The sequence below is a fragment of the Amaranthus tricolor genome, chromosome 2, assembly GCF_026212465.1.
Source record: "Amaranthus tricolor cultivar Red isolate AtriRed21 chromosome 2, ASM2621246v1, whole genome shotgun sequence".
In the NCBI taxonomy this organism is placed as follows: Eukaryota; Viridiplantae; Streptophyta; class Magnoliopsida; order Caryophyllales; family Amaranthaceae; genus Amaranthus; species Amaranthus tricolor.
The window spans coordinates 29293676-29321149 of record NC_080048.1 but is presented as its reverse complement, the minus strand read 5'-3'; the positions used below and the strand labels follow the sequence as shown (position 1 = coordinate 29321149).

The 27474-nt window shown below is 31.7% G+C and overlaps 1 protein-coding gene across 2 annotated transcripts; it reads right to left on the bottom strand.

Annotated features, from left to right (window-relative positions):
• Window positions 1-16908: 16908 nt before the first annotated feature.
• On the bottom strand, window positions 16909-22992 carry LOC130803620 (uncharacterized). Of its 2 annotated transcripts, XM_057667810.1 has the most exons (7): window positions 22749-22992; window positions 22443-22575; window positions 19585-19938; window positions 19374-19477; window positions 18535-18679; window positions 18298-18438; window positions 16909-17987 (listed from the first exon to the last, which is right to left on the bottom strand). In XM_057667810.1, exons 3-7 carry the CDS (start codon window positions 19738-19740, stop codon window positions 17322-17324), a joined length of 1212 nt encoding a protein of 403 aa, XP_057523793.1. In that variant the 5' UTR covers window positions 19741-19938; window positions 22443-22575; window positions 22749-22992; the 3' UTR covers window positions 16909-17321. The 2 variants fall into 2 exon arrangements, with proteins under 2 accessions (XP_057523793.1, XP_057523802.1); XM_057667819.1 differs by lacking the exons at window positions 22443-22575; window positions 22749-22992 and having other exon boundaries at window positions 16911-17987; window positions 19598-19720.
• Between the last annotated feature and the right edge of the window lie 4482 nt (window positions 22993-27474).

Genomic DNA, 27474 nt, shown 5'->3' with positions numbered 1-27474 from the left:
CATAAATAAATTTAAACTTAAATTTAGTAAGTATTTAAAATATACTTTTACATTAATTCTTTATATCTAAATAAGAATCTTAAAGAAATTAATTATTTTAAAATTTTTTTATACATAAGTAATAAATTATTTTTGAAATATATATTAATTTAAATTATAACATAATCATGAATCATAATCATAACATATACTAAAAGAACTGTAAAATGACAAATGGCAATTCCTAAGAGATTTGTCAAATGTCATTTTTTTAATAGGGTAATTTAATTGTTATATTATTTTGTTTTGAATTTGGCAACTCTATAATTTTTTTTAAAAAGTGATTAAAAAACTGATAAAATTCAGATCTCATGTTTCATAAAATCTTTGATTGAATCATAAATTAACAACAATCCATTTATGTTTTGAACAAAAAAAATAGATTATAAATTCTAATAAGTACAATATTCAGTTTTAACAGTTTTTTATTATTCCAAAAAAATAATAAATAGAGCAACAATTTTACAGTGCAACATTGATTATTTAAAATTCATTTGATCAATTTATTCTTGACTAGCAGTATTTACTTTTGGAAATGATTTACAAAATCTTTTACACGATATTTATTACGATGTAAAACAAGTAACAACATCATCTTAATTAGTCAAAATTAATTTTCTGCAATCCATATCAATAATATTTGTTTTATAATATCAAAGGCGTATTAAAAGCCATATGTTAACCAATTTTTATTAAACCAAAAAACTTTTATCACACTTTTGGTCCATTTAATTTATTTATAGGGCACATTTCATAGTGAGACTGTGAAATAAATCACTTTGTGTTCGAAACAACTACTCTTGTGTTATTTGAAATTTTAATATAATTTAAACATCTTTTGTTTATCTTTGTCTTTAATCAAATTCTTTTAATATTATTGTATTAAATAGAACATATTAATGTAAAAAATTAAACCTAATAACGATAATGTATTATATATACTTGCGCACCATTGTTTAAAATTATATTTTTATATATGTAAACATTTAGAATCATAACATATACTAAAAGAACTGTAAAATGACAAATGACAGTTCCTAAGAGATTTGCTAAATGTCATTTCACTAGTGGAAAAAACCTCATTTGCTGCGGTTTTTTGGCCATTATTTGCTGCGGTTTTGGCTCCAAGCAATACTGATAGCAGCAAATGACCTATTTTAAATGCTGCGGTTAAACACCGCAGCAAAAAAGGGCATTATTTGCTGCAGTCAAACCCCAAAACTGCAGCAAATAAGTGGCATTATTTGCTGCGGTCAGCCCCCAAAACCGCAGCAAATAATGCCACTTATTTGCTGCGATTTTGGGGGCTGACCGCAGCAAATAGTTGTTATTTTTTTTTCTTTTTTTTGTTTTATACTAATAATAATCCAATAATAATGTACAATGTAATAAAAATGATTAATCCAATAATAATCCAATGATAATCACAAATAATCACCAATAATCTCTTTACAATAATAAACTCTCGATCGTATATATAATATAATATTATGTACGTACACACACACACATATATATATATATATATATATATATATATATATATATATATATATATATATATATATATATATATATATATATATATATATATATATATATATATATATATATATATATATATATATATATATATATATATATATATATAATAACATTAAAGTCCTAAAAAATCTATACTAAATACAATTTATCAAGGACAAAAATTAGCAAGATACGCGGCAATCTTGTCTTTTAATTCGCACATCTCTCCACTTCTCAGAGGGCATGTTTCCCTCCGAATATCGTATAAAACCTATAATATAATATAAAATTAAAAGATTAGTAAACATTAGATTTTACCAATAATAATAATTTAAGAACGTAACAAATAATTACGACATCTATGTTTTCGACTCCAACCACCTTTACGGATTTTAAGATATCCTCCATGTATTTGAGAGTGTGGTAGCCGCAATCAACGGAATTAGAAGGTTGTTGAAAGCACTAAGAAAAAATTAGATGTTAGTAACAAAAAAGCATAAAAACGCATAAAATCGCAACTTAATATGTAATTTCTAGCATATGACTATGATTTTCAATTCTAACCACTTCAACACCATAATATATACCAAATAGTGTTATGTGCCAAGTTTCGTGCAAAACAAACCAAGTTTGAGCTACTTTATGCGCAAAAGTGCCAAAAACGCTTAATAACGCATAAAATCGCAACTTAACACGTAATTTCTAGCATATGACTATGATTTTCAATTCTAACCACTTCAACACAATAATATATATCAAATAGTGTTGTGTGCCAAGTTTCGTGCAAAACAAACCAAGTTTGAGCTACTTTATGCGCAAAAGTGCCAAAAACGCTTAAAAACGCATAAAATCGCAAGTTAACACGTAATTTCTAGCATATGACTATGATTTTCAATTCTAACCACTCCAACACAATAATATATACCAAATAGTGTTGTGTGGCAAGTTTTGTGCAAAACAAACTAAGTTTGAGCTACTTTATGCGCAAAAGTGCCAAAAACGCTTAAAAACCCTTAAAATTGGAACTTAACACGTAATTTCTAGCATACGACAATGATTTTCAATTCTAACCACGTCAACACAATAATATATACCAAATAGTGTTGTGTGCCTATTTTCAAGCAAATCTAATACAAATGTGGTTGTATGAAATGAAGATACCAAAGGAGCCCACACAAGGCTGCATACAGACCTCACAGAACAGGACATGGCTTCAGAACAGCACAGCAGCAAACTAGCGACCAGACCACCTTGCACGACACGTGGAGACCAAACCTATGCATCCAGAACCTAGGCTAAAGTGGAAATGGAATCTTGGTACTTGGATCTAGCTATCAAGGTCCTACAACCATTCTAATAATCCCCGTGGACTCCTAGAAGTTGAGCTGAAGGAGGGCTGCTCGACAATTTGCTAGATCAGAATTGTCTAAGTGTTTTTTTGTTTTATGTTTCTGTTTTAAGTGCCCATGTAATAGCACATGCGTTTTAATTAGGCGTGTGCAAATATAGCCGTTATGTTAGTAGAGAGATCTATATAAGGAGAGCCTCACTTGTGTAATAAACGTTGAACAACTTATATTTCAGATTTAATCGAAGTAATATAGAGCTATTTCAGAACATTAATCCCAGGTTCTGTTTGTGGTTGTTTCATGTTCTTTTCAAGATAATTTGTAGTTTTTGTCTGTGTCATTAATCAAAGCTTCCGCACAACATTAATCCTTGCATAACCAAAGCCTTAATCAGCCCCGGTTTCGCATCAAAATCAAACCAAGTTTGAGCTACTTTATGCGCAAAAGTGCCAAAAACGGTTAAAAACCCTTAAAATCGCAACTTAACACGTAATTTCTAGCATATGACTATGATTTTCAATTCTAACCACTTCAACACAATAATATATACTAAATAGTGTTGTGTGCGAAGTTTCGTGCAAAACAAACCAAGTTTGACCAATTTTATGCGCAAAAGTGCCAAAAACGGTTAAAAACGCATAAAATCGCAACTTAAAACGTAATTTCCAGCATATCACTATGATTTTCAATTTTAACCACTTCAACACAATAAAATATACCAAATAGTGTTGTGTGCCAAGTTTCGTGCAAAACAAACCAAGTTTGAGCTACTTTATGCGCAAAAGTGCCAAAAACGCTTAAAAACGCATAAAATCGCAACTTAACACGTAATTTCTAGCATAAGATTATGATTTTAAATTCTAACCACTTCAACACAATAATATATAACAAATAGTGTTGTGTGCCAAGTTTCGTGCAAAACAAACGAAGTTTGAGCTACTTTATGCGCAAAAGAGCCAAAACCGCTTAAAAACGCATAAAATCGAATTTGTGTACCTTTATTGCTGTCCATTTTGGAAATGTGACTCTAGATGTAGATCCCATTTGTCGATGCACTTTTTTCATTGTGCTGAAACGCATGAGAAAAGTAATACTATTTATATATATATATATACATATATATATATATATATATATATATATATATATATATATATATATATATATATATATATATATATATATATATATATATATATATATATATATATATATATATTTGTGTGTGTGTGTGTGTGTGTATGTATATATATATATATATATATATATATATATATATATATATATATATATATATATATATGTATACATATATATATATGTATATATATATATATATATATGTATATATATATATATATGTATATATATATATATATATATATATATGTATATATATATATATATATATATATATATATATATATATGTATATATATATATATATATATATATATATGTATATATATATATATATATATATATATATATATATATATATATATGTATATATATGTATATATATATATATATATATATATATATATATATATATATATATATATATATATATATATATATATATATATATATATATATATATATATATATATATATATATATACATATATATATATATATATATATATATATATATATATATATATATAACACTTAATTAAATCAAATTGGTAAAATAATTAATATTACATACGCATTCAACAACGCTTTGAATTTTGTGTTGCGAGGCGGGCTTTGAGGTTTTTGTAATGAGTCGAAGACGTGCATAGTGTTCGTTAAAGGACATATGACCAAAAGTATCCAATGCAAACTACAAACGCAAATTCAAAATCAACCAATTAGAGATTAGATGACTTTGAAAATCAAAAGATAAGTTTGATTTCAAAATAAAACTTACTCTTCCATGTATGGAGCCAGAATGAACGTGTGTTTAGATGCAAGGGAATTAGTCAAAGAAGTCTCAATGTATGCTCTGACATCATCTGGATCATTTGCACATTTAGTACCCGAAATCGACTCAGGACAAAACCATCCAATTTTTATTGGAGGTGCGCAAGAATTTAGCTCCTCGTAAGCCGCACTAAACTCACGAATAAGAAAATTTTGTTAGTAATTCGGTTATTAAAACAAATTAAACAACAATGCCTAACTTGTAAGATAATGAGCATCACCTCATTTAGACATGGAAAAGAGCTACGTTCAGCATCTCTCCTCTCAAAATTGCCCAATGTCACTAGGACCAATAATTACAAACGGGCTCTCTAAAAAGCAGTATTGGTCCTTCAGCAGGTTTAGAATGATTGGGTCCTCCTCACGCAGGGCAGATGCATAAGTGTGCAGCAATTTGCAATCTTGAGAGAGATCTTTTAGCTCTGCATCAACTTTGCATCGACTTTGCCCCAGTTGACACCTTGCTGATGAACCGATCTCTCTCCAAGATCCCTTTGGACTCTTGCTATTTCAATTTATACAATTAAATTAGTGTAAGCATGCAATTAAAAAAATAAAAATAAATAAGGTACAAATGATTCTTACCATTTTAGTGAATCGGACCCAATCCTATGGCCATGTGACGAAACTACCTAGGGCGCCTGATAGTTTCTCAAGGCTCCATTCTGGCATTAGAACCGGGAGTAAGAAATCTTAAAACCCCTTTACAATAGTTTCCTCGGTCACATTGATGTGGTCACTTGTAACAAGCATCGAATGCACTGTTTGGCACTCTTTGGTTGGCTGGGCCACACCATATGCAACCTCAGTTAAGTCGTCATCACTAGCAACACCTAACTGAGGCAACAAAAGAGAACAAAGAGTCGCCTCCTGAAAATTGTGTCGTTTGGTATAATAAGCATCATAATAAAATATTAAAACGTGTTGCAATTTAAATTAATAAGTGCTTATATATTTAAAAACTATGTACTTGTAGCACTGGCTCCGGAGTTGGCTCTGGATTTTGAGCAACGGAGTTTATGGTCTCCGGTGTGAGTTTTTCCCCTTCAGGGAAAGTAATGGGCTGGGGCGCTACGGGGGTAATGGGCTCGGGTGTTGGCTCGACCGAAGCATTAGGATCCCCATGTTGACTTTCCTGATCCTCGACAATCAGGTTTGACAAGTCAACAATGGCTGCTCCCATCTTCAGCAACACGACGACCAGTTTGGCGAGAACGTTCTTCGTAATCTCTGCTTGGAGGATTGCTACTTCATTCCGTAGCGTCGTTCGGGATTGGGTAGCAACATATTCTTTGCCGAATGCCTTCTGTAACCCCACGCGGACGCCTTCCTTTTCGACTACCCGCCCACTGTGGTCTTTCCCTAAGACCATATGCAATGCGTCAACATTGCCTCTTGGGGTGAACTCCCTCGTAGCTTCTTTTTCCTTCCAGTCCATCTGTTCAAATAAAAAGTGACATATCTAGCAATTAGTATAAGTAAATCAAAGCCAAAGAATACAAAATAAATCAAGAATATACTTATTAATTTCAAAACTCACCACAGCATCAGCAACCTTCTTCGTTCCCGGATCATTAATGGTAAATTTACCACTTGCATCTCGGGAATGAAGCCGGCAATACCAATCACGCACCCGATCTCCAGCAGGAGTATTCACAGATGCAGAGGTAGTCATAGATGAGAGCGTGGATGTACTTTGATTGGGGTATAAACCCGCATCCACCCACTCTTTTCGGACCTCATCGTACGTTTTCTGGCCCAAGCGATGGTAAAACTTCCTTTTGCTTGCAGAATCAGAAGCTTTACCACGCTTTTCCTAATTAATCAATAGAAATCGAATGTCATGTATTTGTTTAATGAGTAAATTAAAAGAAGTAAATTCAAATCAAAAACTATAATATAATATGTAATACTTACAACTTCTACGGGAGTTGTTCTTTTGGCAACAAAGGCCTCCCAATCCCTCTTCGATATGTGAACCCATATTTCATAGGGCATCTTCGAAGGTGCTTGCTCTCCACCTTCGTTTCCCGTTTTGACCTTTTTGGTCGTACGGGCACGCCTCTTCGTAATCCAGCCAGTTACTAGCTTGGATTAGAAATCTCTGAATCTTTCAGCAACAGCTAAAAGAAACACATTCTTCTTGTCCTCATCGCTCTCGATGTGGAAAAGATTCTACAAAAAAAGTTATATTTATTACTGTCAATTAAATTAATTTTAAAATTAAACTAAATGAGTAAAAATAGTAAAGATTCTTACCACAGTATCATTCTATAGAGAGTTCTTCAAACCCTCTGGAACCTCGTTCCATGCATGCAATGTGGAAATCTTGCGGATACATAGGCCCACTCATTTCCATATTGCCTACGCCATTTTCCACAGGGTTGACCCAATGCATTGTATTCCAAATGCATGGGTTCTGTGACTTTGAGGTTTTTCGTAGGACCTCGCCCTTTTATTTTCTTACTGGTAGTGGGAGCATCCATTGGTGGGGCGTCTTCAGTCTCAAATCATTGTCAATTGGTGGAGCGTCTTTAGCCATACACTCGTATTTCACAATTTGGTCCTCTTCACTGTTGTAACTATGATGCTCATTATCCGAGGTCTCAATCTCGGGGTCGATTTCGTCTCTGAATAGATGCATTGTATATCAGTACCTGAAAGAGTATGAATAGAAATATATTAGAACATAAGCTAAGTAATATTAAGAATATGACTATGATTTACAATTCTAATACGTTCAACACAATAATATATAAAAAATAGTGTTATGTGCAAAGTTTCATGCAAAACAAACCAAGTGCCAAGAAAACTTTAAAAAGCTTTAAATTCATACCTTGTGAATCACTTAAATCAAATGTATTCCTTCCGTGTGATCTACACGCATATAACCAACATCTACATCATCTTGATCCACTGATTTTGGATTGATAAAGGGAGGGGAGTCTTCAAAAGCTTCATATTCTTCCTCATCCTCAACATTACCTATACCAAGGATGCTTCTTTTTCCCTGTACAACAATTGACCATTTTTTATCAGACGGGTCTAAAATGTAGAATACTTGCTTGGCTTGTGTGGCTAGTATAAATGGCTCCTCACTATCACGCAAACGAGCTAAGTCTACAAGAGTGAATCCACAAGGGTCGTCATTTTTTAGGCATCGTCGATTATTATCTACCCACTTAAATTTGAAAAGACCAATATTGAAAATAGTGTAGTAAAGCTCCCATATTTCATGTACCCGCCCGTAGTATACCAATTTAGCATCAACCGGCGCTTGATCCTTCGCACTCGCATAAAATGTAGATGATGCCAAAATAGATACCCCACTATTCTGTAGATAAGATGACTTCTTGTCTTGACCCTCAGTCCAAAATGTGAAGCCATTGACATCGTAACCCTTATATTTGTTGACATCATCACGCGGACCAAAAGCTAACCACTTAACAATTTCGGATACACATTTTCCAAAGTAGAGAAGCGGACATTTTGTGAGTGTTTATATGGCATCAAGGTTCCGTCTGGGTACTCATCTAACATGAAGAGATTTGTGAGCCTAAATGGTGAGCTGAAGTTAGGAAGCATGAAATCTCACGATTGCCATGTAATGATGCAAGTGTTCTTACCAATTGCAATCCGTGGAATACTGCCAAAACATGTGAGATATGCTATTACCGAGCTATGTTCGTTCTTCAACACAATTTGTACTAAAGTTCTTGATCCCTTTAAACTTGATGCACTTCAACTCGACGTGATTGTAACTTTATTCAAGTTTGAGATGTATGTTCCACCTTCTTTCTTTGACATAATGGTTCATCTTATTGTCCATCTCGTTCGTGAGATCAAGTTTTTGGGTCCAGTTTTTTTAAGGTGGTGTTATCCTTTTGAAAGACACATGGGTGTTTTACAAAACAAGGTGAGGAATCCAGCACAACCCAAGGGGAGTATGATTCAAGGCACTGTGAGCGATGAGATTAGTAACTTTATAGCTGAGTATTTGGCCACGGAAAAGCCTATTGGACTTCCCACCTCTAGACATGAAGAAAGACTTGAGGGAAAAGGAACAATTGGCTCCAAATCGGTCACACCTCCTCGAGACAGCCTTCTACAAGCACACTTGTATGTGTTGCATCATATTCCGGAAGTTCATCCTTTTTTAAGTAAGCATTTTGATATATTGCGCACAAAACATTCTTCTAAAGGGGACAGGCATTGATGCAGTTGAATAACAAGACGTTTATTAATTGGTTTCATAATCGAGTAATAAGTGAAGAACTCAAGGGTGAACTTCCTGAATATGATGCAACACATACAAGTGTACTTGTAGAAGGCTGTCTCGAGGAGGTGTAGTGAAAGTAGAGTAGCCAAGCTCCCATATTTCATGTACCCGCCCGTAGTATACGAATTTAGCATCAACCGGCAATTGATCTTTTGCACTTGCGTAAAATGTAGATGACGCCAAAATAGAAACCCCACTATTCTTTAGATAAGATGACTTCTTGTCTTGACCCTCAGTTCAAAATGCGAAGCCATTGACATCGTAACCCTCATATTTGTAGACATCACCACGCGGACCAAAAGCTAACTACTTAACAATTTCGGATACACCCTTGAGTTCTTCGCATATTACTCGATTATGAAACCACTTAATAAACGTCTTGTTATTCAACTGCAATAATGCCCTATCCCCTTTAGAAGGATGTTTTGCGCGCAATATATCCAAATGCTCACTCGAAAAAGGATGAACTTCCGGAATATGATGCAACACATACAAGTGTGCTTGTTAGAAGGTTGTCTCGAGGAGGTGTGACCGATTTGAAGCCAATTGTTCCTTTTTCTCTCAAGCCTTCCTTCATGTCTAGAGGTGGGAAGTCCAATAGGCTTTGTCATGGCCAAATACTCAGCTATAAAGTTACTAATCTCATCGCTCACAGTGCCTTGAATCATACTCCCCTCGGGTTGTGCTGGATTCCTCACCTTGTTTTGTAAAACACCCATTTGTCTTTCAAAAGGATAACACCACCTTAAAAAATCTGGACCCAAAAGCTTGTTCTCACGAACGAGATGGACAATAAGATGAACCAATATGTCAAAGAAAGAAGGTGGAAAATACATTTCAAACTTGCATAAAGTTACAATCACGTCGAGTTGAAGTGCATCTAGTTTAAAGGGATCAAAAACTTTACTACAAATTGTGTTGAAGAACGAACATAGCTCGGTAATAGCATATCTCACATGTTTTGGCAGTATTCCACGGATTGCAATTGGTAAGAACACTTGCATTATTACATGGCAATCGTGAGATTTCATTCTTCCTAACTTCAGCTCACCATTTAGGCTCACAAATCTCTTCATGTTGGATGAGTTACCAGACGGAACCTTAATGCCATACAAACACTCACAAAATGTCCGCTTCTCTGCTTTGGACAATGTGTAGCAAGCTGGAGGCAAATAAACTTTGTCATTACTCTTCTTCTTCCTACTGCCACCATCTTCATCAGCTCTATTTCTTTTTTACTCACTTTAACATGTGCCCATAACTCCGGACAAAGACCCTTACATTCAAAACAATCTCGCACGGCCCTAACATGCTTTGTCTTACCCGGAATGTTCATGAGAGTCCCGAGTATGGCATCACATACATTTTTCTCTATATGCATAACGTCAAGACAATGCCTAACTTGTAGATCTCTCCAATATGGAAGCTTCCAAAAGATTGATTCTTTTTTCCATAATCGGTCTTCACCGCCTTGCACTTGTCCCGTTTTACCAAATACAGTCTCAACTCCCTTAACCTGTTCATAAACCTCATAACTGGTCAACGGTCGACGAGCTACACGGTCCTCAACCTCCCCGTTGAACAACTTCTTCTTCTTACGATATTGGTGGTCTCGTGGAAGGAACTTTCGATGGTGCATGAATACGTGTTTGCACTTAGGAATCCACATGGATTCCATGTCATCAATACATATTGGGCATGTTTTCTTCCCTTTGTTCTTATACCCCGATAAGTTGCCATATGCCGAAAAATCATTAACGGTGCATAAAAGCATTGCACACAAGGTGAACTCCTCATTAGCATATGCATCAAACACGGAAACGCCTTCATCCCACATATTTCTCAAATCCTCAACGAGAGGTGCAAGATATACATCTATGTCATTGCTAGGTTTTTTAGGAACCGAGAAAAGAAGCGAAAGCATAATGTACTTACACTTCATACACAACCAAGATGGCAAATTATAGATCACCAACAGTACCGGCCAAGTACTATGTTGAGAACTAAGATTGCCGAATGGGTTCATTCCATCCGTACACAGTCCGAGCCTTAAATTACGAACCTCATCCCCAAAAGTCTAATGCAACCTATTAATACTCTTCCACTCCGGAGAATCAAATGGATGTGTGAGCAAGTGACCTTTCTTCACCCCATCTGCATGCCACCTCAAATTTAACGCATCTTTCTTTATAGAAAACAACCGCTTGAATCTAGGTATTACTGGAAGATACCACAATACCTTAGCCGGGGGCCCTTTAGCATCCCGAGCCCCTTTACGCTTGTAGCGCAATAACCCACATCTAGGACACTCTTCTAAGTTCTCGTTTTTATTCCGATGCAACACACAATCATTCGGACACGCATGAAACTTCAAGTACTCTAAGCTGAAAGGACAAATGAGCTTTTTGGTATAATATGTCGACTTTGGAAGTTCATTTTCCTCAGGAAGCATCTCACTTGACGCTTCTAATAACATTGTGAAACTAGCGTCACTCCAATTGAACTTTGACTTAATGTTGAAAATTGTCAACACTGTTGTTAGTTTGGTGAACTTTGTACATCCAGGTTACAAAGGATTTTGAGAAGCCTCTGTCAACAAGTCAAAAACACGAGGACGTTTTCCTAACTCATCCTCGACTCCCTCCATCAACTCATCAACACGATCCACATCCTCATCGACATTCTCTTCATCTGTCTCATACCCATCAACATGATCTACTACATCCTCATTGACATCAGCCACATTATTGACGTCCTCAACAACACTTTTCTCTTTGTAAACTCCCTCCTCACCATGCCAAACCCAAACATGATATTGAGGCCTAAACCCACGTCGAAGTATGTGCTCCCTAAGGATATGAACACTATCTACCTTTGATACATTACCACAACTGACACATGGGCAATAAAAACCAACTCCACCCGTCCTAACTTGATGTTCAACCGCAATACTACAAAATTCTAATACGCCATCAATAAATTCCGACGATTCAATGCTTCCATACATCCAAGAACGATCTTTTGTCATCCTAATTAGTGTGATTAATTGATTCAAAACGAAATTAATACACAACTTTTAACATATATACTTATTTCTAACAAACATATTTAACTCTAAAAAAATATATACTTATTTATACCAAATCTATTTAACCCTAAATATACATACTTCATATTCTAATTCTATACTTCATACTTCAATATTAAGCACTACATTGTAAATAAAATCATATTCTAATTCTAATAGTTAAAGACATAACTATAACAACAAACCACATTTTTAACAAATTACACAAATATTTAACGAACTAATAACATAAACTTGAATAATGTAAAATTCACAAATAGTAAAATTTTGCTCAAATAGTATCCAGATTTGGCATACTAGCATACAAGCAAAAGCAAAACAGTACATATCATTTGCAAACAACAATTCAAACAAAAATTCACTAAATTACTAAATTACATGTTAAACAATAAAGATATGAACTTGCAAATTAGTAAAATAAATGTAATTACCTTGATTTCGTGGGTTATGTTATCAACAACGAAAAACAGAGAAACAAAATTAGTATATATACAAATGGTTGCCATAATTTTCGAGTTTTTTCATGAATATCTTGCAAAACTTAAATGCTCAACAAATTAAAAGCAGAAAAAATAGCTTAATGTCGTGGGTTTTGAAGATGAACAAGACTAAAGTATTAAATTTCGTGGGTTTATGAACCAAGAATATGAAGAACTTTGAAGAAACTGTTAACACACAGCGTTTTTTGAGTTTGCAGATGAAGATGAAGAACTTTGAAGAAGAAGGCTATTACGTTTGTAAAAATGAAGAAGAGGAACGAAGCAGGTGAAGATGAAAATGAAGATGAAGCGTTTTTTCAATTAATGCTACTGTAAATGGCGGGTTTGAGAGAAGGAAGCAAAGTGTATAGTGTATATTGTAGTCGAGTTTTGTGAAAAAATAAATGGCGGGTTTTATATAATGCTACTGTAAACTGCTGTGTACATTATAATTAATATTATTCCAACGGTTATTTGCTGCGGGCCCTAGTCAACCGCAGCAATTAATGTTGTTCATCTGAATTTTAATTTTGTTGTAACGGTATTTGCAGCGGTCCCTCTCAAAACAGCAGCAATTAATTTTGGTGCTAAGTATTTGCTGCGGTCACACCTTTAAATAGCAACAATTAATTGTTTTTTTTTTCAATTCTTTTTTTTTCAATTCTTTTTCCTATTTATTGCTGCGAATATACAAAAACCGCAGCAAATGATAAGCAGCAAATACGTTTTTTTCCACTAGTGTTTTTAAATAGGCTAATTTATATATTATTTTGTTTTAAATTTGGCAACTCTAGATTTTTTTTTATAAAAAAAGTGACTAAAAAACGGATAAAATTCGATCTAATCACAATATATACTAAAAGAACTGTAAAATGACAAAGGGCAGTTTCTAAGAGATTTTCTAAATGTCATTTTTTTAATAGACTAACTTAATTGTTATATTATTTTTTTTTAATTTTGAAACACTTGAAACTTTTTTTAAAGAAGTGATTCAAAATCGAATAAAATTCAGATCTAATGTTTCATGAAATCTTTGAATGAATCATAAATTAGCAATAATTCATTTATTTTTTGACCAAAAAAATAGATTATAAATTTTAATAAGTATAATATTCTGTTTTAGCAGTTTTTTATTATTCTAAAAAAATAATAAATAGAGCAGAAATTTCGCACTGCAACACTGATCATTTAAAATTCATTTTATCAATTTATTCTTTATTAGCAGTATTAACTTTTGAAAATGATTTACACAATCTTTTACACGATACTTATTACGATGTAAAACAAGTAACAACATCAATCTTACTTATTCAAAATTAATTTTCTGCAATTTATCCATATCAACAATATTAATTTTATAATATCAAAGGCGTATTAAAAACCATATGTTAATCAATTATTATCAAACCTAAAAACTTTTATCACACTTTTGGTCTATATATATATAGATCGTGTCTGATAGTGAGAGTGTCACAACACTTTGTATTCGAAACAACTACTCTTGTGTTATTTGAAATTTCAATATAATTTAAACATCTTTTGTTTATCTTTATCTTTAATCAAATTCTTTTAATAAGATTGTATTAAATATTACATATTAATGTTAAAAATTACACCTAATAACAATTGTACGGGCTTTTACACTAGTATTAATAAAAGAGCTAGAAAATAGCAAATGACAACTTCTTAAAACCTTGCCAAATGTATTAATTTCTTAAGGTTATAATTAATTGTGTGAAAATTTATTTTCCTAAAAAATTTATAACTATTTAAGATAAGTATTTAAAAGATTTCATAAGAACTTTTAAGAGATTAATTATTTCAAAAAAAATATTTTATACGTAAGTAGGATATTATTTTTGAAAAATATATTTATTTAAATTATTAAATGTAGTTTGAATTAGGTGAAAATTAAAACAAATAAATTAGTTGGAATCGACTTAAAATAAGCTTTATTCATTCATAAATAGTTACTTTAGTTTATTTTATGTAACCAACAAAAAAATTTTTAGTAGAATTTAAGAGCGAAATTAGATTAAATATTTTAGTAAGTTATAGTGTTATCTAAAGTAATTATATTATTATTAAAATATGTAGTATTTACATATTTTTCTTAAATAAAAGAGAATTTCTTTTTCTTGCAATATTCTTTGAAAATTTTATTTAAATATGTCTTCATAAGAAACTCTGTGTATTGTACGAGGTTCTAACCTAGTTTACGGATAAAAAAGTGGTCTTGGGGTTAGAAATTGTTAAAATATAACTCATTCTCTTCTTTAGTATGTTAATGGGAATGTTGAAAAATTATAATTTCTATTGTTTAGAAGATGAGAATGAGACTAGGAATAAAATAAAAATTTATAAATTTACCCTTTTTAAAAATAATTTAAAAATTGTAATATTTTTTGATTGCTTTGTAAAATTTGCCAATTACAAGGGTATAAAAATCTTTTACATTTTTTTCTCCAATTCCCACCTTCTAATACAACCCCCTTAGTAATAAATTCATGGGAATCATATCATCATATCATATCATACACTACTATAAAAGTGTTGAAAAATTTTAAGTATTATCTTCTAACATATCATATCATATCATACAATACTATAGAAGTGTTAAAAAATTTCAAGTGTCATCCTTTGATCATATCATATCGCACTTTCTTTGAAGCATCACTATCATAAATTGCAACACTTTTAAGTTTCGTAAAATGTTAAAGTAAGCATCGCAAAAAGTCTTTTTTTTGTAGTGAAACTTTATCTCTAATATCACCAACTAGAGCTGTCTCTGAACTTTTTTGGGCCCTGAGCGAAATTTAAATATGATAATTTTTAGTACGAACGAGCATGTCCATTTTTTAAAGTGACAACGATAAACCACTAATTTGTTTCGTTTAAACTGAATACTAATTTGCTCAAATAATATAATAAATGAACAAAAAATAACAAATTAAGAATAATTCAATTATACTAAGTACTAACGCTACCTAATTACCTAAATAATTCAATTAATATCAATCAAAAAATAAAAAAATATTGAAAAGTACCCACTAAGTAGTAACCCAAAATTAATTATTAAAACATAAGTACTCATTATTAAGGTAATAAATCGTCACTAATTATGCAAAAAATTAACATAGATTATATAAAGATTTGCACGTGTAGCTCTTCTAAGTAAAAATATTTTTTTTTAATTTTAATTATAAAATTTGAATATATTAAAAAATTTTGGGCTCTTAGAATAATGGGGCCCTGAGCCGTCGCTCATGCCGCTCTTGTGGTTGAACCGGCCCTGTCACCAACAACAAAAAGTATGTAGTTGGTTGATAAAACAAATTACCCTAGCAATAAAAGAGCAATGTAAATACGAAATTAAATGCAATAAACAAAGACAAATATTTACGAGGTTACCCAACTTGGGGTACGTGCTCACCTTTTATAGGTATGAGTTGCCGATGTCCTTTCCTCCCCAGACCCTGACCATAGTTTTTTATGCACTGGGTATGATGATGATGATGATAATGACTCACTTGGGGTATGTCCTCGGTGGTGTGTAGTTTCTTTAATTAGTATTAAACAATGGAGTTCAAAGAATTCTTATAATAGAGGAATTACACTAGAGAATAGAAAAGAAGAAGTAAACTATGTGTTTAGGCTTAAGGATTAGAATGATAAGATAATCAAAAATGAGGATATAAGCCTCCTATATATAAAGACTGATTACTTAAATGAGTTACATAGCAAAAGCCACGAGCAATTAAAGTAATAACAATCGCAGAATATCAAACATCAGAGATCAGAACAATATGCACAAAGATGCTCATTCGAGCTCAATTATGCTCACTCGATCGAGCAGCATACAATTCATTCATTGGATTTTTCCATTCTTAGTGCTTATTCGAGCAGCTAGGACGCTCGTTCAAGCAAAATGATTTTGCATTCTCTGTTTGCTTCTGATATGCTGCCTCAGTCAAGGCAGATGACTTCCTTTCTGATACCTTGTTCGAGCATGTTGCTACGGGAGCCAACCTTGGAGTTTCTCATTAAGTCACTGCATTACACATCTTCATTATTGACCATTATTCTCACCTTCAATACTCCTATAACTCCCATGCATTAACATACACTTACACTATAAATGATGCACTCAAGTCACCATAACTCCAAAAGATGTAATTAAGCATTTTAATATAATTAGAAATGCTAGAAACCACATGATATCAAAGTTACATCAATGATGGCTACCAATTACGATCCACCTCTCCTCCTCAACCGTTTCCATCTAGTTGTATTGTCTTATTTAATAGTTTAATTGAATAGAATTGGTTTGATGCTTTAAAATGTTATTTATTAATTATTAGTGATGTGAATATGCTGGGCATTTGCACGTTAAGATGAGCATCAATTATGAGGTTACAAGATTATAGGTTCTTTTAAAAGGAAAGGCAAAAACTATCTTTCTTACAGTACTTTCTGGTTTTTCTAACACATTTTTCAGGATGGACAAATTTCTGCTAATTGAGCTAACATGCCTAATTGGAGTTTCAAACGACACAACCCATTGCTGAGCAGGCAGAAGAAATCAACTCGTACTATCTGAAACTGTCAGATTTTGTGCCAATAAGAGATGCTGATTGAGATTCAGTAAACAGATATCGTCTTCTACTCGGGGGTGGAGGCAACTGCAACACTTTTGGCATTTCATTTTCATGTTTCCTTGTACTAACAGAAACTTCTGCAGCTGTTTGTTTACCAAATTGTGTCAGCATATCATACATCTTTTCTTCCTTATCCTCGTGATCATTTAAAAGATCATGCATCCGTCTTGCTAGTGAGACTCGAGCACTGGAAAGTTTCATAGGATTAATCTCATATTCGGAACTTCTGGTTGCGCAAGTGCTAGCTGACGGCTTTAAGAAATTTGTCCTGACTGATCTTGGTCTCGAACTTGGTTTAGCTTTACCTATACAATTATTATCTTCATTCATGCTATTATCACTTTCAATGTGGTTCTTGTAGGTTCTAATATAAGTTACAGGGATCACTTCATGCACGCTGCTAATTGGAACCTGTAAATCCTCCGCAATATTTTCGTTGAACCCAGAACATGACTTGCGCCTTCTTGTTCTAGCTATACGACTTTGTCCTTTAATAATCTGTTTGTCTTGTTCTACCCATTTTCCTTTTCTTTGAACTAAGGTAGACCTGTTTCTGAGCAAATGACTGCACCCATCACCACTAGCACCGTATTTAGTTTCCTGGAAAATTTCAACACTATGTCAGAAATGGGATAATATCTTAAGTACACTCCCCTATACCCCTCATATCTGATTCAACTACTGATATTTTAATTTTCTGAACCTATTAGATTTGAGGACTATAGAAAAGGTATAAACTCGGAAATAAATGATTTTACGGGTGTTTGACAGTTGGTTGCCGGCTTATTTGATCAACTAATAGTCAAAGAACCATTTCAACCAAAAGCATAAGCTGATGGTTGAGGCCCCAGGGTATGTTATATACTCTAACACTGATATCATTGATTGTTTCAGAACTCTGGAAACGTACTTGAGTAGGGGGGCTAGCATGTTGCAATTGTTCCTCCAAGTCTTGCGGATCCCATTTCATAGAAAACTCTTGTGCTATTACTTGCATCAGCCGGAGCTTCATTTCTGTTGTAGGAGGTCTCGACTTCAAATTGTTCTTGAACTAGTTTACAGATCATACAGTGATTAGAAATTCAGAATATCTAATTAACAATTCATGAAAGAGTAATTATACTAGTACTCAATCCATCACAAGTACCTCTTTATTGACAAATGGTTCCACTGTTTTCCCATATTTGTCATGAAATTCATTCTTAAGATCGCGCAGCTCAGGTAGATCAGCAAATCTAGTTGCAGCGTATACCAATGATGCCACTGCAACTCGGCATTGCAAAGGGCAGTCACTATAGGAAGAAAACAGTGAAAGATTAGAATTTCAGAATTTTGGGAGTACTATTATCTTCAGTATACAGATCAAAACAATTCTTCATCCACCCTTCCAACAAAGCCTTGAAAGTTTAAGGTTTAACATTTACAATATCCATACGGAAAATACCTGTCAAATTTTCTGATCAGCTCCTCATAGATAAGTCGTCTAAGTGTATATAGTGTTGGAAAAATAACTCGTACATGGTATTAACTTTATACACTTAATATACTCTAAATGTCCAACTAACTTCAACCATTCAATTGACTCGACAAACTAGTATACAGATCAATCCCGAGCATAAAGGGGTGGTTAAGAATACGATATTGAAATTAGTCTAAAAAGTCATCAGCGTCATGACCGGTGATGTTATCATGAGATCATGAAAAATCAAGTAGGCATACCAACTTACTAATAAGGAACTAATTCAACCAAAAGATTAAACGGGTGGTTAAGAATACCAACCACGTTTAGAGCACCCCTCCATTAACATGTTTTAGTTGCTTCATATTAGGAACTTTAGTATTTTTTGTAGCCTAATTTAAAGGCATTGAAATAGTTTATTAATTGAGATTGAATTGCAATTTTCATTTCCTATTTTTCTTTGCATAATCTAAAACAATACCGGAGGAAAAATGAAGTAAGACATAGAAGCACAAATACAACTATACCTTTGCTTATTCATTTCTTTGAGATTTTCCGAGATGCAAGTGCAACATTGCTCTAGAAACTCATAGCATGAAGACAGGATTAATTCCATATAAAGCGCTTCTACCTTCACCAGCAGAAAATATGGCATATCACCCATTTGTGACGGCTAACCTTTACTTATAGGAATTATATAAGATGGATATGAAATATGCAAGATATTGTAAAAATTACCATTGATGCCAACCTTGCGATTTCAAGACGAATCCAAATGAATGCAAAGTAGCTCACTCCAATTTTCTGTAACATTGCAGATAACTTTTTAAGTGGATAAGAGCCGTTTTTTTGATATGAAAGCATATTGCCATTGAGTTTGTACAAGAAAATCATATCCCTATATAGATGCAATTTTAGTAATCTAGATTTTAATTATTTTTAAGTAAATTTTTTTAAATTATTTTATTTGAGATTTATATCATACTAGTAAATAAAAGATTTGCTAAATAACAGATATCATGATTATGGCACTCCCCTGATGGCGTAAAACTATTGGCCCGAATTTGACTATGTGGGAATATGTTTGGATATCTGCACAATAAAAAACCAAAATGCAGTTTTAGTAAACTTTTCAAATATCACAAATAGATGGTTAATCAACCAACAAATCTTAATCATTAGAGATAAATCATTAAAAATTATACTTTTGACCTGAGAATTATTCTTATACGGTTTTAAAATTATTCTATGAAGAATAGACTAAGTCGATACGTGTATAACAACTACTCCCTCCATTCCTTTTTGATCTTGCACATTACTATAACGGGTAGTTTCAAAAGTTCTTCCACTTTAGAATACTTTCTATTTTTAGAAAGTTTTTATCTCACTTTTACCCCTTAAAATCCCCCTTTTCTTTTAATGTACCCATTTTCTTTTATTTATAATTATTTTCTCTCTCATACTTCCAATACAATCATTACTTCACACTACTATTTAATTAAAATAATACCCACTACAACCTCATACTTCCAATACAATCATTACTTCCCACTATTATATAATTAAAATAATACTCACTACCACCAAAGATTCTCTTTTTCTTAATCTTTGTGAAATACCCAAATAGGAAGAACAAATAGGAACGGAGGGAGTAGAAAATTAAAATTGAAGAATCTATAACTATTGCAAAATCAAAACACTGTTTACACCATTATTATTTAAAATTGCTTACGTGTCATAATCTCAATAAAAATTTTCTCTCTAATATTCAATGATTGATGTCATTGCTATTATAACAACTATTTATATCTTTAACTTTATTCCTTTCTAACTATGACTATAATTTTATCCATATTGATAAATTTTACTTTATATGTCACATCATTTAATGAATTAATTAATCATATATATTATTTCTTTTTTTCAATTATTTATAAAATCTTTTTAATTTTATTTATTAAATGTGTATTATTTAGTATATTGGATATCTTAATATGGTTAAAAACATAATATACTTTTATTAGGATTTTTTTATTTACACAATTGGTTACTTAAATGCAATGCTTAATTCTTATATGATTTAAGTTGTCACTATTTTATATAAGTTTTATTCAAAAACATTTTTTATGCAAGTCACTTATATTTTTTATGATAAAAATTATTTAATTTTTTGTTTAAACTTTTATAAAATGATTTTACATAATTTTTATGTTAAATTTGATTTTGAAATGTGTTATCAATAGTTGTAATACTTTATATAAATTAATGTAATATTTATTTTTGTTATCATATTTTTTATCAAAAAAAAACTCTTACTTTCGTATTGTTTATCCTAGATAAATAAAATTATATCAAACATATAACGAATTATTTTTCTTCTATTGAGATTTATTTATCATAAACCGAATTTTTACCATTATCTGCACGCGCAATGCAAAATATGATACAAATCATATAATCATGTAATGTATACAACTATTCAGAGTGTAATTGTTGGGATGAGTTATCCCACATCGATAAATTGAAAATGGTGTGCACGCTTTATAAGCTATTAGAGACCTTCTTCCCATTGCCATATGGTTTTGGGATGGTATATATCTTTTTGGCTTATGAAGTGTGTACACTTGTGTCCCTTCGTTAATATGCTGGCATTAACAATAAGTCCAGCCTAATTTAACAGTAATGAAATATAACTATAATGCAAAATTAATTTCTTAACATTTTAATTTCTTAGTTTATACACATATGTCGGAAAATTTAATAAATCCATGCATCACACGCGGGTACTAATTATAAGAAAGTTGATACTTTGAATTTGCTGGAAGCTTGGCAGCAAGTAGCCATTGAAAATTTAAAGTTATTCAAAGAAGTTTCTTTAAAATGAAGACGTACAACAACTTTACAATATAAGTCTCTTAACCTTTGAGCTTGCAATTTATTTTCAGACAGAAATACATGAGTGATTTTAGAACTTATATTAATTAATTAGAATTTGAAGTTACCAAGATCAAATCACAATTTAAGATTGTTTTGAGGTTTAGTTTAGTGAAAGTCTAAGCTAAGTTAGGTTTATCTCTTGAGTCTGTCTAAGCAGCGGATTGTGCTGCTAGGTGTTTAGGAAGATAAAAGTATTTAGTTATTAAATATTTTTGTTGAAGACCATTCATGGGTATTCGTTAACTTTTACCTTTAAAAAATAGTGATAAAAAAAATTAAAGCTTTTGGAAATTGAATAAAATCATATATGATGCAATTCGACTCGATATTAACCCTTATATAAAAATCTAATTAAGATTGCCAAGATATTTAGATTATACTCAAAAATTGAAATTAACTTAATCCAAAATATTATACCTGAAACTCACTAAACAAACACATAAAAAAAGCCAAAAATTCAAAATGAAAAATACTCAATACTAGTTTTAAGATTTCTTTTTTCTCGAGTAATTTAAGAGAATAGAGATAGTTGTTTTGTAGGATTTAAAAAAATAAAAAATAAAAATAAAAAATAAAAAAAACAGACACCAACAAAATTACTTATTGGCAATCACACCAAATAACAGAGACGTATTAATTTGAATAAGAAAAAGCTTTACCCTGCCATAAGAATGACGTTCCAGGTTGTTCTTCAAAAACTGAGCTATATCGTTCTTCAGAAACCCTTGCATTGCATTGCGTCTCTTCTTTACCACTTCTAATCTACTTTGTATTCCACTTAACAATGATTTGCTGTTAATCGCCAACAATTTTCAAATAAAACTTATTCTAATCATTCATAAATCATGAGTCACTAATCCCCAATTTCCTAATCCATACAAAAATATTCGGCAACAAAAATCCAAAAACCCACTAATTTGTTCAGAAAACATTATCAAAAAAGTTAAAAACAGTAAATTACATACCATTTTGATTTGAAATTACTCCGAACTATGCCGCGCAACATTTTTTTTTAGAAATTTTTTGTCGAGTTCTTTTTTTGTTATGAATGAACATAGAATTCTACAGAATATAATGTATCTGATTATGTTGATTTTGTGATTAAGTCAATCAAATCAAGGAAAGAATGAATGGCGAATTCGGATAAGAATAAAAAGCTTGTAAGGATGAAGAAGAATTATAAAAACCATCTCCAAAAAAATTCTAGTTGAGAGAAAAGGAAAAGAATATGTAGGCTGATTCAACTGTGAAGAAAGAAGGCTAAGAAAGTGCATGTAAATACTAGTCCCTTTGCATTGATTTTTTCAACTTACCCCATAATATTTAGCTAGTGTCTTGAGAAATTGAAACAATTTCGTACCTTTCATCAAATACTCTAATAAATAAATTTTAATTCAAAATTTCAGTGTTAATCCCATCATATAAATAATTACTTTAAGATAATAAATATATATAAGGCCAACTTAGCAGAGATAATCACACCACCGTGAGATCGTCTCATTTGATAATTTGCGTTTTTTAGTTCCCTCACCCTAACCTATATTATAAAATAATAATGCAAAATACAAATTACAATTTGGGAATTTGTATTTATCCTTTGTTGATGGCTAAAATCAAACTTACAAGAATACACTAAGAACAAACTTGAAGATTATCTTTGTAACGTCAATCGTTACCCGGTAACTTGATACTTGTTGTAAACGTGTAATCACTTTCCTTTTATGATATTTCCTTTACAAAGGTACTTGGGTTTTGTCTTGGAAATTCACAACGAAATACAAATAACACAACACACCTTTAGTACTTAGGGTATGTCACTTAATGACAAAGTATTTAATGAATTGTAAACTTTGGAAAAATTCTAACAAGAAGTTTTTAACTCTTTTTGAAATATTACAAATAAGAGAGAAAGTAAGGACAAGAATTCAAAAATTTTAGATGCGTTTTACATCCTTCCTCAAGCCTCTATTTATACTAAAATAACTAAGCAAAGGGTCATGGCACATTCAATCACCTATTGATGATCAAGCATTATAACCACCATTAAATACCATTATAATTATGTATTCATGAGCATTATTCCTCCCCATTAAGCCTTTATAACATCAGAAATGAAGTGGAGCAAGAGAAGGAATTCAATGCACTTAATTCAAAGAAAACGTAAAGTCACAACGGTCTGATCAGAACAAAAAGCCGAGTTGGCTTTTGCTCCAACCCCAGGAAAGTCGACTCGGCTTTTCCTGCTGGACAAAACATTTTTCCAGTACCTAAAGCCGAGTCGGCATTAGGCACAAAACCAGGAAAGCCGAGTTGGCTTTTCTTGCCGACTCGGTTTTCTAATTTTTCTTTTGTCCTATCCTTTGAACCCCTTTTGGACCTTGTATTTTTAATACATTTTGTCACACTACTATTTGTAGTATTTGGTGATAATTTCTTAGGATTTAATATACATTAAATGTTCAACAACCTATAATAAAAAAATCACCAATTCTCAAATGAGAAAATATAACGATGAGGCCCTCTTTATTACGTCGACCCAATGTACTAATATCTTAAAATGATCACTTATAGATTTAAAGTCATAACTTACAATTTTGATCAAGTAATCACTTTCTATTGTCTGAAAATGATCTCTTATAACCTTAAAATGATCACTGACATGTATTTATTGTAACTTTTAGGGTGTGTTTGAGTTGATGATGAGAATGAAATTAAAAAATCAAAAATATCCCATGTTTGATTTATGAAAATATGATTAAAATTAAGATTAAAAATGAGATTAGATCATATTAAACTAGTATGGAATTGCACGAATTTATGAGTATGAAATATATATATATATATATATATATATATATATATATATATATATATATATATATATATATATATATATATATATATATTTACATATATATATATATATATATATATACATATATATATATACATATATATATATATATATATATATATATATATATATATATATATATATATATATATATATATATATATATATATATATATATATATATATATATATATATATATATATATATATATATATATATATATATATATTACATATATATATATATATATATATATATATATATATATATATATATATATATATATATATATATATATATATATATATATATATATATATATATATATATATATATACATACATGTATATATATATATATATATACATACATGTAAAATCTCATGCAACTGAAATTTGACATTAACAATTCCCATTCTTGATACTGTAAAATCTCATGCAATCTAGGAAAGTTCGTAGAATCATACCAATATTTGTCCAACCCGAACCCTACAGTCATCTCCTTTGAAACTTCTTCTGCGCTATTTGGATCAACATGCTTCGATCGCTTAACTACTCTAGAAGATGAACCACCTGTTGACATTTTTCTTTTGGTACTGGTGGGTTCAGTGGAGTGTTTCTGTGATTCTTGTGTAGTTTCAGTTGGTGTTGGTGGTGCGTCCTGCAGTAATGGAGGTGGAAGTACTACCCTTAGTGGTTTTGGTTGATCGGGCATACAGGATTTTGGAGTTTTCTTGCCTGATTTAGAGGATTTGGGGGTTTTCATTTTTGAATTTTTGAAGGTTTTGAGAAAGAAGGAAGGACGGTTTCTTGAGGGAGAAGGATGGTGTGAGTGATTTGATGTCGTACAGGGATTTTAAAGAAGAATGACGGTTACACACGTCCCTTCTCATCAATGCTTTTCATCATTTCTTTGGATATGGAAGGATTGTGTTGTTTGGTGATCAATAACCGTTTCCCTTTAGTTTTAATTTTAGGTTGGCCGTACTAATTTACAAACAATGTGATGATATCATATGAAATCAAAGTAAAATAAAATAATTTTTCGAGAACAAAATGAATTATTATATTATGAAATATGATGGAGAAAATAAGGAACAAATTGCTTTGGTCTGTTTGAATTAACAACATGCAATCGAAAAAATATTCATAGTACAAGATTTATTACGTGTTTACCTGATCCATGCAATAATTGATTTTCAATCAAGATTTTGAGATTGATTCCTGACCTCTTCATTCTCATGATGCTTCAATGGGAAATATATGCAACTAACTTTAGTGGAGCTTGATCATACCAAGTTCCAATCTCATCTTTTCATATTGTTCCCTAGGAAGTGGTTTGGTCAGAATATCTGCAACTTGTTCATTTGTGTTAACATGCTTCAGTACAATATTTTTGTGTTCTACGTTATCCTTAAGAAAATGATGTCTAATATGTATATGTTTAGCACGTGAATGATGCACTGGATCTTTGGATATACATATGGCACTGGTATTATCACAATAAATAGGAATGCATTCAACTTTAATACCAAAATCTCTAAGTTGCTGTTTTATCCAAAGCATTTGGGAACAGCAGGCTGCTGCTGCTACGTATTCAGCTTCTGCAGTGGATAATGCAACTGTGTTTTGTTTCTTGGAGCTCCATGAAACTAAACATGAGCCAAGATATTGTACCATACCTGATGTACTTTTTCTATTAACAAGATCACCTGCATAATCTGCATCACTAAAACCTTTTAAATCATAAACATCACTTTTAGGATAAAATAGGGACAAGTCGTCTGTTCCCTTCAAATATCTCAAAATTCTCTTTACTGCCGTGAGATGTGATTCTTTAGGACTTGATTGAAATCTAGCACATAAACCAACACTAAAAGAAATATCAGGTCTACTTGCAGTTAGATACAATAAAGAACCTATCATGCCTCTATACATGGTTTGATCTACGTTAGTTCCATTTAGGTCTTCATCTAGTCTAACATTGGTAGCCATAGGTGTATGATTGGTTTTTGCATTATTTAGTCCATATTTCTTAAGAAGTTCTTTAATGTATTTTTGTTGATGAATAAGAATACCATTTTCAGTTTGTTTAATTTGCAAACCAAGAAAGAAATTTAATTCTCCCATCATGCTCATTTCAAATTCTGTGCCCATAAGGTTAGCAAATTCTTTACATAACAGATCATTAGTAGCACCAAAAATAATATCATCAACATAAATTTGAACAACTAAAATATTAGAACCTTTATTCTTAAAGAACAAGGTTTTGTCGATTTTTCCTCTTACAAAGTTATTTTGAATCAAAAACTTTGAAAGTCTTTCGTACCATTGTCTAGGAGCTTGCTTCAAGCCATATAGGGCTTTGTCAAGCTTGTAGACATGATTAGGACAAGAGGTATTCTCAAAACCTGGAGGTTGTTCCACAAAAACTTCTTCATCAAGATAACCATTTAAGAAAGCACATTTCACATCCATTTGATATAGTTTAAAATTCATAAATGCAGCAAAAGAAATTAAGATTCTAATAGCCTCTAACCTTGCAACTGGAGCAAAAGTCTCAGTGTAATCAATACCTTCTTGTTGATTATAACCTTTAACCACGAGTCTTGCTTTATTTCTAACAATTATTCCATGTTCATCAAGCTTGTTCCGAAAAACCCATTTCAAACCAATAACTTTCTTGTTTTTCGGTTTGGGTTCCAAGTGCCACACTTTATTTCTTTCAAACTCATTTAATTCATCTTGCATGGCAACTATCCAATCGGAATCCTTCAAAGCTTCCTCGTGATTTTTAGGTTCAAGTGATGATAGGAACGCAAAGTGTGCACAAAAGT

Excerpts from the sequence above, each read along its gene's own strand:
- LOC130803620 (XM_057667810.1), bottom strand. The coding sequence starts at position 19,740 with ATGATTTTCTTGTACAAACTCAATGGCAATATGCTTTCATATCAAAAA. Across the intron at positions 19,478-19,584 it reads TCGCAAGGTTGGCATCAATG|GTAGAAGCGCTTTATATGGA; the intron begins GTAATTTTTACA and ends CTGCTGGTGAAG. Across the intron at positions 18,439-18,534 it reads AACCATTTGTCAATAAAGAG|TTCAAGAACAATTTGAAGTC; the intron begins GTACTTGTGATG and ends TCTGTAAACTAG.